A 13,850-nucleotide genomic window follows, 5' to 3' on the forward strand; every position below is an offset into this window, starting at 1 on the left:
ACTCTGATGAAGTCATACTTTGAGGACCATGGTGATACACATACTCTGGTTAAGGTATACTTTCAGGACATTGTTGAGATGTTATATATTATTTATCCTAAGAAGACAGAAGTAGAATATTACAATTCAAAGTTCCAATACTGGACAGTGAAATCAAGCTAGTGCAGAGATACAGGTGTGAGAGAGTAAACTGGGTTTCTTCTTTTCTGCAAGATCACTGTAAATGGGTAGCCTACATTTTTTGTCTGATTTGTAGCTTGAGATCAAGTGCCTTTGGCTGCTCAGTTGGGGAATGACAATTAACATTCAGAAATATTATTGATTTGACTGATTGACTATCAGAAGCAAAAGATGAACAGAATTGAGCTGAATAATAACACTATTGTCTTTAATTTCAACTGTAAAACAGCTCTACATTATTCATTTCATAATTGTTGACATTTGCAAGTTATTTTATGTCTGTGAAGCTCCTTTGAAACCATCTGTATTGTATCATGCGCTATAGAAATAAAACGGACTTCACTTCATGGCAGAGAACCTTTCACTGACCACCGGCTGCATCCCTCTAGTTAATTTAGCATCGACTGTAAACTAATCATTATCACAAAAACATCTTAAGGAGTTTTCCTCATCAGAGTCATCTTTGGCTACACACTGGGGTTAAGACATTAGGCATGTTCTTCTGTAAAGTGTAGTAATTGTCAAAAAAAACTCTATACAAATAAAAATAGTGATACACACTCTCCGATTAAATGACTCTTTGGGGACTCGAGTGACACACACACTCCGATTAAATGACTCTTTGGGGACTCTAGTGACACACACACTCCGATTAAATGACCCTTTGGGGACTCTAGTGACACACACACACTCCGATTAAATGACCCTTTGGGGACTCGAAGTGACACACACACTCCGATTAAATGACTCTTTGGGGACTCTAGTGACACACACACACTCCGATTAAATGACCCTTTGGGGACTCGAGTGACACACACACTCCGATTAAATTACCCTTTGGGGACTCTAGTGACACACACACTCCGATTAAATGACCCTTTGGGGACTCGAGTGACACGCACACTCCGATTAAATGACTCTTTGGGGACTCTAGTGACACACACACACTCCGATTAAATGACCCTTTGGGGACTCGAGTGACACACACACTCCGATTAAATGACTCTTTGGGGACTTAAGTGACACACACACTCCGATTAAATGACTCTTTGGGGACTTAAGTGACACACACACTCCGATTAAACGACCCTTTGGGGACTCTAGTGACACACACACACTCCGATTAAATGACCCTTTGGGGACTCTAGTGACACACACACACTCATATTAAACGACTCTTTGGGGACTAGAGAGACACACACACTCCGATTAAATGACTCTTTGGGGACTCTAGTGACACACACTCTGATTAAATGACTCTTTGGGGACTCTAGTGACACACACACACACTCCGATTAAATGACTCTTTGGGGACTCGAGACACACACAAACTCCGATTAAATGACTCTTTGGGGACTCAAGTGACACACACACACACTCCAATTGAACGACTCTTTGGGGACTCTAGTGACACACACTCCGATTAAATGACTCTTTAATATTAACAGTCTTGGACACATTGTGTTGAAAGTGCACATTGCAGTTAATGACAGAACTTCAAATTATTCTTTTTTTTAAAAGAACAACAATGAAAAATCAATTAACTTGGAGGTGGGAATGATTCTCAGTGCCCAACTATCCTCTGTACTTCCTCCATCCACCCTTCTTCAAAATCTCTCTACTTCCTCCTTTACATTCTCTCCTCCCTCTTTAACTCTACTCCTCCCTCTTTAACTCTACTCATCCCTCTTTAACTCTACTCATCCCTCTTTTTACCCGCTTTACTCCTTTTCATCCTCTTTAACTCTACTCCTCCCTCTTTAACTCTACTCCTCCCTCTTTAACTCTACTCCTCCCTCTTTAACTCTACTCCTCCCTCTTTTTACCCACTTTACTCCTTTTCATCCTCTTTAACTCTACTTCTCTTCATCCTCTTTAACTCTACTCCTCACTCTTTTTACCCGCTTTACTCCTCCCTCTTTATCCTCTTTAATTCTACTCCTCCTCTTCACCTCTTTAACTCTACTCCTCCCTCTTTTTACCCTTTACTCCTCCCTCTTTTCATCCTCTTTAACTCTACTCCTCCCTCTTTTTACCCTCTTTACTCCTCCTCTTCATCCTCTAACTACTCCTCACTCTTTTTACCCGCTTTACTCCTCCCTCTCTTTATCCTCTTTAACTCTACTCCTCCATCTTTTTACCCTCTTTACTACTCCCTCTTTTCATCCTCTTTACTCCTCCTCTTCATCCTCTAACTCTACTCCTCACTCTTTTTACCCGCTTTACTCCTCCCTCTTTTCATCCTCTTTACATTTACTCCCTCTATTCATCCCTTATATTAGGTGTGCTGGACATGGGCTGTGGCTGGATGTAACCGATTGGTGAGAGTTGCCGTGTGCAGACGAGAGAATGTGATGTCAGACACTTTCTGCTTCCCGTAGTGACGCTCAGGCTAAGTTTGCATACTTTACCACAGCTGAAGTGGAATAAACGCATTATTTTCCAGATACAGATATTTCAGAGACATTTTCATTCAATACATGCACTACTGTTTGTACAAGAATAAAGTTCAAAATAAGCCTAAATACCAGTGAAGTGGGGTCTACATTGTTTTATTTTGAAAAGAACTACATGAAAAGAGCTTTTACTGTTATAAAGAACAGATTTGTGATCCTTAGTGGAACTGAAGGTGTGAGAAGAAACATGAAACGCACGTGATCGTTGTCAAGCGGTGTACTCTGCCAATCGTGGATTAGCTGTGTCATCATCAGAGCTCGTGAGTCGCTCTAGAGAATCTGCTCTGGCTGAGTCCTCCTGCTCTCCAATCACTCTCATTGTACTCTGATGCCTTATGGCACAGTCACGGGCGTCGCTGTCTGAAGTCGGACACAAGTTCTAACCATCAAGCACTGCTCAAGTTAGCCGCTGATCGTTCTGTGCAGCGCTGCATGAAGTCCAACAAGCCTAATGTAAAGGGGACGTAAAGATGGAGGAGAGAATGTAAAGGGGACGTAAAGAGGGAGGAGAGAATGTTAAGGGGACGTAAAGAGGGAGGAGAGAATATAAAGGGGACATAAAGAGGGAGGAGAGAATATAAAGGGGATGTAAAGAGGGAGGAGAGAATGTAAAGGGGACGTAAAGAGGGAGGAGAGAATGTAAAGGGGACGTAAAGAGGGAGGAGAAAATGTAAAGGGGAATGTAAAGAGGGAGGAGAGAATGTAAAGAGGGAGGGGAGAATGTAAAGAGGATGTAAAGGGGAGGAGATAATGTAAAAGGGGAGGAGAGAATGTAAAGGGGATGTAAAGAGGGAGGAGAGAATGTAAAGGGGATGTTAAGAGAGAGGAGAGAATTTAAAGGGGATGTAAAGAGGGAGGAGAGAATGTAAAGGGGACGTAAAGAGGGAGGAGAGAATGTAAAGGGGACGTAAAGAGGGAGGAGAGAATGTAAAGGGGATGTTAAGAGGGAGGAGAGAATGTAAAGGGGACGTAAAGAGGGAGGAGAAAATGTAAAGGGGACGTAAAGAGGGAGGAGAGAATGTAAAGGGATGTAAAGAGGGAGGAGAATGTAAAGGGGACGTAAAGAGGGAGGAGAAAATGTAAAGGGGATGAAAAGAGGGAGGAGAGAATGTAAAGGGATGTAAAGAGGGAGGAGAATGTAAAGGGATGTAAAGAGGGAGGAGAGCATTAGGCTTGTTGGACTTCATGCAGCGCTGCGCAGACCGATCAGCAGCTGACTTGAGCAGTGCATGCCGGTTAGAACTTGTGTCCGACTTCAGACAGCGAAGCCCCGTGACTGTGACGTATGGTATCAGAGTACGGCGAGAGCGATTGGAGAGCAGGAGGACTCAGCCAGCGCAGCTTCTCCAGAGCGACTCATGAGCTCTGATGACGACACAACTGATCCACGATTGGCCGAATCCACTGCAACACAATGATTAAGAGTTAATTCTCACACCTTTAGTTCCACTAATGCTCACAAATCTGTTTTTATAACAGTGAAATCCCCTTTCATGTAGTCACGCTGTTATATTGTCATGTTTATCCAAATAAAACTGATACAATGTAGACCCCACTTCATCGGTATTTAGGCTTATGTTGAACTTTATTCTTGTACAAACAGATGCTGTATTAAGCAGTACATGTATTGCATGAAAATGTCTCTGAAATATCTGTGTATTTGGCAAATAATGCATTTATTTCACTTCAGCTGTGGTAAAGTATGCAAACACAGCGTGAGCGTCTCTCAATTTTAATTTCTATACCTTTATCCTTATTTCTTTTAATTTAGCTCCATTTCTTACAAAAAGAGTATAATGTGCAAAGTGTTAAAGTGTTTGTGCCTCCCTACAAACCACCCTTTCTTTAAGAGTCGTGATCCTGTTCCGCACATAATTTCTCACACCAGTCCATGTTCGCTGCTTCAAAGCTTCTGGCTCTGCGTCACTACGGGAAGCAGAAAGTGTCCGACTCACGTGTCTGTTTTCAGCTCCTCCCGCCTGCACACTGCAACTCTCACCGATCGGTTACATCCAGCCACGGCCCATGTCCAACACACCTATTCACTCTTCCCTTTTTATCCTCTTAACATTCTCTCCTCCCTCTATGACAGAAATATCAAAAAGTTTAACATGACATTCCATCCAACTTCATTGCAACTGAACAAAGAAAACTGAATAATGAAAATTGACTATCTTAATATCCTCTACTTCTTCATTAGCCTTCTTATACTCTAACTTTGCACTTTATATTCTGTTTCATTCCATCCTCAAAATATTTCTACACCTATATCCTCATTTCTTTTAATTTAGCTCCATTTCTTACAAAAAGAGCATAATGTGCAAAGTGTTAAAGTGTTTGTGCCACCCTACAAACCACCTTTTCTTTAAGAGTCGTGATCCTGTTCCGCACATAATTTTTCACACCAGTCCATGTTCGCTGCTTCAAAGCTTCTGGCTCTGCGTGAATGCATCTTTCACAGTCTTGCTTACCAGGAACTTTGTATGTCTTGATGAACTTCATCATGTGTCTCTCTACTGCTTTTACCTCACTGTCCTCCCATTTCTTTTTTGGAGCGTTTGAAGAACCTATGAAATAGTTAAAAACAAGTAAATACTCATTACACATTCTCATTACAACTAAATTGGTGAGTAAAGACCAAATCAAGACTAATGTGTCCTAATGTGTATATTTTTTTCATTTGGCTGGATATTGCTGCATGGAGCTGATTCATGTTTATTTGATTATTGTTGTTTGTGTAGTTTAGAGATTTTTCTTACCTTGATCCTCCCATGAAACAGATTGATCAGATTGAACAAGTTGATCAGTCTCTGCTGGTGCTGTTTTCTGAGATAGGTCACTGTAATCCTCCTCATCACTTGACATGGAATCACCTTGGGCCTCAAGTTGCTCTAAATAATTCACTGACAAAAAAATTTACACTTTATTGCTTATACTTACCATCTGTGACATGATTATATATGTTACCGGCAAAGTGTGAAATCCCGTTATTGTATAGAATGCCTGATGGTTACCTAAGTTACCTACCTACATTACCTAGGGCATTCTATAGAATTCCGGATTACACACTTTGCCGGTAACATATACATTGTTTTGCAAATATGTAAAGAACAGATACACACAGACAGTCCAAGTATACTCGTACCATTTGGGTCAATTTCAATGTCATCAAGTTTCTTTCCTTTGTAGTCAGACAGTGTTCCTTTCTCCATGGCCATTAGCAGCTGGGAGAGCACTTGTTCAACAGGATGGGGTCTGATGTGACCAAACATACCAAAAATCAGCTCAGATGAATCGGATGGTAGTTCTTCTGGACATGACATTGTCAAAAGTGCTTTGATACATCCAACATCTCCCAACGAGGCAGGTAGTTCATCTGATCAATTTATGACTGTACCATCACCAAAAAAGATGAAATGCCAATCTAAAGAGACAAACACCTTGTCTGGTGATAAGACTTTTATTCAGTCAATGCCATCACCAAAGACGGAACTCCGCAAGGCGTACAAGAAGCAGTATTGCCTTAATTGCTCTAAGCCATATTCAAAAATGGCAAGACACCTTGAATTTGTCCATCGCAACGAAGTGGGGGTTGTAAAGGCAATAGCATTTCCAAAACATTCCAAAGAAAGACGAGTACAGTTGAACCTCCTTTGAAAAAGGGGCAACTTTGCCCACAACACAGATGTGGTGAGACAAGGACATGGGGAGATGATTGCCTACTACCGTTCAAAAAATAGACAAAGAGCCAAAGAATTTATTCACTGCATTTACTGCCAAGGGCCTTATAACAAGCGTAGCCTTTGGAAACATATCAAAAACTGTCCTCTGAAACCTAAAGATGATGATGCCCAGGGCAGGAAAAGAGTTCGACCTCTGTGTGCTCTAAACACACCAGTCGGCTTAGAAGTGAGCAAAGGTTTCAAGAAAATAGTGTCCTTTATGAACTATGATGAAGTTTCGCGTGTAGTTCATACTGACAGATGCATCTTTCCTTTGTAGTCAGACAGTGTTCCTTTCTCCATGGCCATTAGGACTTTACTCATTTTTGCCAGCTGCAGTGTTCCCTCTGCGATGGACAAACTCAAGGTGTCTGGCCATTTTTGACCATGTCATGTCCAGAAGAACTACCATCCGATTCATCTGAGCTGATTTTTGGTATGTTTGGTCAACATCGCTGTAGTCTGTGACATCGCTGTAGTCTGTGTCACAGACGGTACTTCCTGAATACTGAATGAGAGAATATAACACTTACTCAAGGCAGTGGTTCCTGTAACATTATGTTTCATCGCATTGTGGATACTGGCAAGCAAAGTCATAATTATGCCAAAAAAATTGAGCATATAAAGTATCACATGGCAAGTCACATACCTGTCTTTTTCTTGATGGCCTTAAAGAGGATATCTGGAAGAGGAGAAATACAAACAAATATAAATAATATATAATTTCATATAATCTATTGTTAGTTCTACAAGTGCAATACAGCCAGACCATCCCAATAATTAAGCAAATTAATCTACCCACCTCCCTTAATGAGAGTGTCTCAGACATCTGCGATTTTGAATCACTGATAAGAGTGAAGATAAGGGTGGAGCAAGAGAAGATGATGATGATGATGATGAAGGCTGCGCATAGGAAGGCAATGAAGGCTGCCCAGGCGAGGATGATGAAGATGAAGGCTGCCCAGGCGAGGATGATGAAGATGAAGGCTGCCCAGGCGAGGATGATGAAGATGAAGGCTGCCCAGGCGAGGATGAGGATGATGAAGAGGAAGGCTGCCCAGGCGAGGATGAGGATGATGAAGATGAAGGCTGCTCAGGCAAGAATGATGAAGATGAAGCCTGCCCAGGCGAGGATGATGAAGGCTGCCCAGGCGAGGATGAGGATGATGAAGAGGAAGGCTGCCCAGGCGAGGATGATGAAGATGAAGGCTGCCCAGGCGAGGATGAGGATGATGAAGATGAAGGCTGCCCAGGCGAGGATGATGAAGGCTGCCTAGGCGAGGATGAGGATGATGAAGGCTGCCTAGGCAAAGATGAGGATGATGAAGATGAAGGCTGCCCACGCGAGGATGATGAAGATGAAGCCTGCCCAGGCGAGGATGATGAAGGCTGCCCAGGCGAGGATGAGGATGATGAAGAGGAAGGCTGCCTAGGCGAGGATGATGAAGATGAAGGCTGCCCAGGCGAGGATGATGAAGGCTGCCTAGGCGAGGATGAGGATGATGAAGGCTGCCCAGGCGAGGATGATGAAGGCTGCCCAGGCGAGGATGAGGATGATGAAGGCTGCCTAGGCGAGGATGATGAAGATGAAGGCTGCCCAGGCGAGGATGATAAAGGCTGCCTAGGCGAGGATGATGAAGGCTGCCTAGGCGAGGATGAGGATGATGAAGGCTGCCTAGGCAAAGATGAGGATGATGAAGATGAAGGCTGCCCACGCGAGGATGATGAAGATGAAGCCTGCCCAGGCGAGGATGATGAAGGCTGCCCAGGCGAGGATGAGGATGATGAAGAGGAAGGCTGCCTAGGCGAGGATGATGAAGATGAAGGCTGCCCAGGCGAGGATGATGAAGGCTGCCTAGGCGAGGATGAGGATGATGAAGGCTGCCCAGGCGAGGATGATGAAGGCTGCCCAGGCGAGGATGAGGATGATGAAGGCTGCCTAGGCGAGGATGAGGATGATGAAGATGAAGGCTGCCTAGGCGAGGATGAGGATGATGAAGGCTGCCCAGGCGAGGATGATGAAGGCTGCCTAGGCGAGGATGAGGATGATGAAGGCTGCCCAGGCGAGGATGATGAAGGCTGCCCAGGCGAGGATGACGAAGGCTGCCCAGGCGAGGATGATGAAGGCTGCCCAGGCGAGGATGATGATGATGATGAAGGCTGCCCAGACGAGGATGATGATGATGAAGGCTGCCCAGGCGAGGATGAGGATGATGAAGGCTGCCCAGGCGAGGATGATGATGATGAAGGCTGCCCAGGCGAGGATGAGGATGATGAAGGCTGCCCAGGCGAGGATGAGGATGATGAAGATGAAGGCTGCCTAGGCGAGGATGAGGATGATGAAGGCTGCCCAGGCGAGGATGATGAAGGCTGCCTAGGCGAGGATGAGGATGATGAAGGCTGCCCAGGCGAGGATGAGGATGATGAAGGCTGCCTACTAGGCGAGGATGATGAAGGCTGCCCAGGCAAAGATGATGAAGGCTGCCCAGGCGAGGATGATGAAGGCTGCCCAGGCGAAGATGATGAAGGCTGCCCAGGCGAGGATGATGAAGGCTGCCCAGGCGAAGCTGATGAAGGCTGCCCAGGCGAGGATGAGGATGATGAAGGCTGCCCAGGCGAGGATGAGGATGATGAAGGCTGCCCAGGCGAGGATGAGGATGATGAAGGCTGCCCAGGCGAGGATGAGGATGATGAAGGCTGCCCAGGCGAGGATGATGAAGGCTGCCCAGGCGAAGATGATGATGATGAAGGCTGCCCAGGCGAGGATGAAGGTGGCATGGGTGGCGCAGGAGCTGGTGACGGTGATGAGGACAGGGCAGGAGAGCATGAGGTTGATGAGGCCATTATAGAGGTGGACAAAGCACAGGGTGCCGATGAAGAGGGTGCATCAGATGTGGATGCGACTGAGGATGACTGTGACAGCTTGAAATATAATTTGAATAAAAATATAAGGTCTAAAAGCAAAAGGACTAAGCAAACTGTTAATTAATAAAATAAATGAATAATAAAATAATTAACCGTTAATTGACTGAGGCGTTGATCACAGAATAGTGTGATTATGTTCACATATTACTCACCAAACAAACTTTTTGTGATTGCTGTTTAGCAATCTTGTGTTCCTTTTCAATTTCTGCTCTGTTAAAACGTTCATAGCAATCTTCATGATGTTGTCTTAATTTTGCCAATCTTGATTGAAACCGCTTCTGCAGATATATAAAGAGGTATTTAGCTTAAACAAGAATAAAATGTACATTAGCAATATTGAAAACTGTGGCACCCATTTCAGACAAGAACAAACACACTGTAGGAGTGAACAAAAAATGTTTTGCACATTTCAAAGCAAAGATCATTAATAAAATAAAAACTCTAAACAAACATTTATACAAACTTTACATACAAATTGTGACAATAGTCACATTAATAGTTACATTGGTTCAGAGTCAGACATTTAAACTCTGAACCAATAACTATACTTAACTAGCAGAGGTTGGTAGTAAGGCGCTACATTTACTCCATACCATCCAAGTCATTTTTAGTTTGTTTGTTTTAATTGTGGGTACATTTTACATAAGTGTGGGTACATAAGTACATTTCTAATGGCAATACAATTTTGTATCATTTGAAGCGTTTATACACTAGTGACGGGTCGTCATGAACGAATCTTTAATATGACTCGGGACTACCGAGTTGTCTCAGAGAGTGATTCGTTCATTTTGCGCTGACCGCACATGCCCAACATCCCATGGGTTCTGTACTGGAAACAGAAATGATTAGTTCATCTCTCGAGACTTCGGGTCCAAGTCTTTCGTTCTTCCGGTCAGTCCCACAGAGGCTATGCTGTCAGTACCGGAAAGATAAATGATTAGTTCACCTATCAAGTCCACGAAAACTCAAAAGATGAACTAATCAATTCTGTATCCGGTAGCGACTGCATAGCTCAGCCTATATGGGGCTGTCACGTGATGCACGAATGACTTGAACCCAAAGTCGATAGACTCGAAACGTGAACTAATCAATACTGTATCTGGTACTACAGACTGCAAAGCTCAGTTTATGAGGATCACGGGATGATCGAACGGCTTAGATCGGGAGGTGAGGTAAACTAACAGAATGCATAGCCTGAAGACCCAAATAAATAAATTAACTGTTTCTCATAATATGGCCTTTTTCTTGCATTGCAATTTTTTTCTTATTCTAAATGCGATCAACATTTGATGTGTTTGGGGAATTTGGCTAACATGTAACATTTTAAATACATTCTGCTGAAATGAACGAAATAACTTGAAAAAAGATTTGTTCATTTTGATGAACGAGATTTAAAGATCTGAGTCAGTAAAATGATCCGAACTTCCCACTACTATTACACACGTGTGCTGGATGAAGTGGATATGCACCTACAATCAACTAAAACCAAACCTTTAAAAAGCATCCTATGGTTTGCCAGCGATAAAGATCTTTTCGAGTTGAACACCTGAGCGCCAGCTGTTAGTGGTTGCCTGTGTTGCGTGTTCATTATTTTGGGGGCCGAGCAATGAAGGGAGGGGTGTGTCTGTTTGGGTGTCGATTTCAAATATCAATAGTGTTTCTCAGAAATCACTCACTGCACTTTCAACTAGCTGGCAGTAAACATCAGTAGATAGTTGCTGCATGTATGAGATGGTTACCGTTTTATTCATTGATGTTATTGCTTTGCCTGACTGCTTATATGGACCATTGCTGTTCACCTTGTCCAATTCAGGAGAAGAAACAGAAGCTGAACAATGGGGCTGGATGTCAGAAAAGAAACCAGTGAATATCAAAATCAGAATATTTGTAAAGGACAGAAAAACTTGTTCATGTTCATTCCTCTAGCTGTCCTACACGTTATCTATCATTTCTTTCACACACAACTCTACGCTGAAAGAGTCAATAATATAATGATACAGATGTTTTAAAGTGGACTTACCGATTTCTGCAGACCCAAACTGCTGGCTGGCTTTTTATCAGTGGATTCTGCTGATGCTTTATTCAAAGGCTTGAGAAATATGAGACCACAATCACATGGTAACTAATCAGAATGAGAGTTAAGATTATGAGATTTGTGAGAATTACTGATTAATCTCTTTAGCATTTTCTTGATAGTACCTTGACTCGCCATGGCCAATCTGAGTCGCCATAATTGTAAGTGATTTCCTCCCCTGGTAGAATGTCTCGTACAGCAAAGAGACACAGGTGAGGTTTTCTGCTCACTTCAACGGTTCTCATTTTGCAAGTATTTCTGGTCTCATCATTTACATAAGTCTTCCCAAGGACGAGTCTTCTTTAGATGCATCCATGCTATAAAGACATAAAATGACCACTCAGTACTAGCTAGACATGTACAGTTATTATAAGTGGTTCTGAACCCCAGTCCTGGGAACCCACCACTCTGCATATGCTGTATGTCTGGTGTTTTAATCCACCTGATTCAGATGAGGAGTTCATCATCAGAACACAGCTCTATGAACTCATCTGAGTGTGTCAGGTGAAGGAGACATACAGAATCTGCAGAGAGGAGGGTCTGAGAACCACTGATCTATATGATATATGAGATTAAATGGCGCACTGCAACATCCTCTCAGCTCTCAGATAAAGGCATCTAAAATTAATCATTTTGTTCTCTTTAGGGAATACAGGGAAAGCCAATTTAGATGACTCAAGGAAACTGCACTCAGTACTCTTAATGTCAGTTCATGTTGAATTTTAATTATTAGGGTGTGTTCACACCTGGCATGTTTGTTTAGACTGTTAGTGTGGTTAATTTGAATAAGTGTGAACACTGCCATCTGAAACCTGGTGCCACCAAACAAGAGGATCCAGATGCTGAATAAATAGGTCTCAGTTGGCTTCCAAACGAACTCTGGTGCGGTTCGAATGAAAAAAGAATGTAACATGGACCCAGAGACATGTAAACGAACCAAAAACAGGAAGATGTGACCCTAAAAAGGACAGACTGGTCAAGCATAACAGGTTTGACAATAGAAATGCCAATCTGAACACTAAGCGGACCCGGACCAAACGAACCAAGCGAACAGAACTCCAGGTATGAACACATCCTAAGTATTTTACAGTTCCAGATATTTTAGCATCCTTACTACATCAATCCAACAGTTCTGTACTCACCACCAATTTTTGCCATGCCACTGAAAATCAAACAGGAACGTGTTCTCAGCTTCAGTGTAGTGTTCAGTTCGGTCGGAAGAAAGCTCTAAAGAGGAGAAATACATTAGCTGCAGTTTCTTTAATGTCAACTATTATTTTATTACTAAAAGTTCTCTACCATATGACGTACATTATACGATGTGAAAGGGAAATTACTTAAGGAAAATAGTCAAAAGTCAGGCTAATCTCAAAGCATGATTTGCTTTTTATACTTTACATTATACTTTTAAGTCTTAAAATTATACAGTTAAAATTACATACATTTTCTTACACAAACCTATTTTTGCAGGCCAACCCGGTAGTAGTTGAACATCCCCTGGTTTCCTCCACAAAAACCCACTGGGATTTGCAGAAAATAAGCTAAAGTTAATCTATAAACTACACCACGGTTGACCAACTTCAACTTCCTTACGATGAAGCTTCAACAACTGTGTTGCATTATTTTAAAAGACAATTCTGTTTGTTTATTATTTGCATCTCTTTCAGGTAGTTTTTCTTTGTGGTATATGGATGTTTTATGTGGCTTCTATAGTTTAGATAAAAGTATAGAGTTTTTTTTTTTTGTTGTTGATAAATGTGCCTCCAGGAACTCTAAAGCTTTAAAATCCATCTCCCTGTGTAATATTTATAATGTTTCTGCATTATTATAATGCATGTTTGACTGATTGTGTGATGTATACATCCCCATCCCTACATCTACCTAGAATAGTTTGCAAGAGTGCGATTATAAACACAACGAGGCTGTGAAAGTGACTAGATGAGTTAATCTGTTCAGCTGATGACGTTTAATGTCCCAGACAACCCGTCTCCCATTTAGACACTTGTTAACAACTGCCTTTTACCAGACAAGTAAAGGCTTTTAAAAAAAACACACAAGAGAGTATTACTATTTTATGTTGTGGAGTAAAGCGTGAAAATATCTTGATCTTGTGCTAACCATGGATCTTATTTCAGGAATTTAACCAAAACCCATTGATCATGTTTACATGCACACCGATACGCTGATAACAAAATAAAATCACCTTCTTGAAATAATCCATTATCCAGGTTTACATGCAAACCAATAACCACGTAAACCACTACTTTATAAGTAAATCAGGTTAATGACGTCAAAACCTAACCATTCGTTTATCTGACTGTGTATTTCATATGTCATGTCAGTTGTGATGTTAAATAAAGCCCAAGAGTATTCCAGAATTTCAGAGGAAAACTTCCAGACTCATATTCTCCTCTCATGCAGTATCGGGTGCAGGATTTTGACTGTACCACTTCTGAACGAGATGAGAATACTTTTAAGAGGTTCTTGGGTCAA

General features: G+C 42.3%; 1 protein-coding gene across 2 annotated transcripts; it reads right to left on the reverse strand.

The window, feature by feature from the left end:
* Positions 1 to 4,400: 4,400 nt before the first annotated feature.
* On the reverse strand, positions 4,401 to 6,523 carry LOC311077211 (uncharacterized protein). Of its 2 annotated transcripts, XM_084139036.1 has the most exons (4): positions 5,782 to 6,523; positions 5,396 to 5,539; positions 4,995 to 5,203; positions 4,555 to 4,719 (listed from the first exon to the last, which is right to left on the reverse strand). In XM_084139036.1, the coding sequence occupies exons 1-4, from the start codon at positions 5,957 to 5,959 to the stop codon at positions 4,693 to 4,695; spliced, it is 558 nt and encodes a 185-aa protein (XP_083995162.1). In that variant the 5' UTR covers positions 5,960 to 6,523; the 3' UTR covers positions 4,555 to 4,692. The 2 variants fall into 2 exon arrangements, with proteins under 2 accessions (XP_083995161.1, XP_083995162.1); XM_084139035.1 differs by having other exon boundaries at positions 4,401 to 5,203.
* Positions 6,524 to 13,850: the final 7,327 nt, after the last annotated feature.

The sequence above is a fragment of the Abramis brama genome, assembly GCF_963993115.1.
Source record: "Abramis brama genome assembly, contig: SCAFFOLD_90, whole genome shotgun sequence".
Taxonomy (NCBI): Eukaryota; Metazoa; Chordata; class Actinopteri; order Cypriniformes; family Leuciscidae; genus Abramis; species Abramis brama.

Coding starts and splice junctions, on each gene's coding strand:
- LOC311077211 (XM_084139035.1), bottom strand. CDS start 5,959: ATGTCATGTCCAGAAGAACTACCATCCGATTCATCTGAGCTGATTTTT. Junction 5,540..5,781: donor CATTGAAATTGACCCAAATG/GTACGAGTATAC, acceptor TTTTTTTGTCAG/TGAATTATTTAGAGCAACTT. Junction 5,204..5,395: donor TGTTTCATGGGAGGATCAAG/GTAAGAAAAATC, acceptor ACTATTTCATAG/GTTCTTCAAACGCTCCAAAA.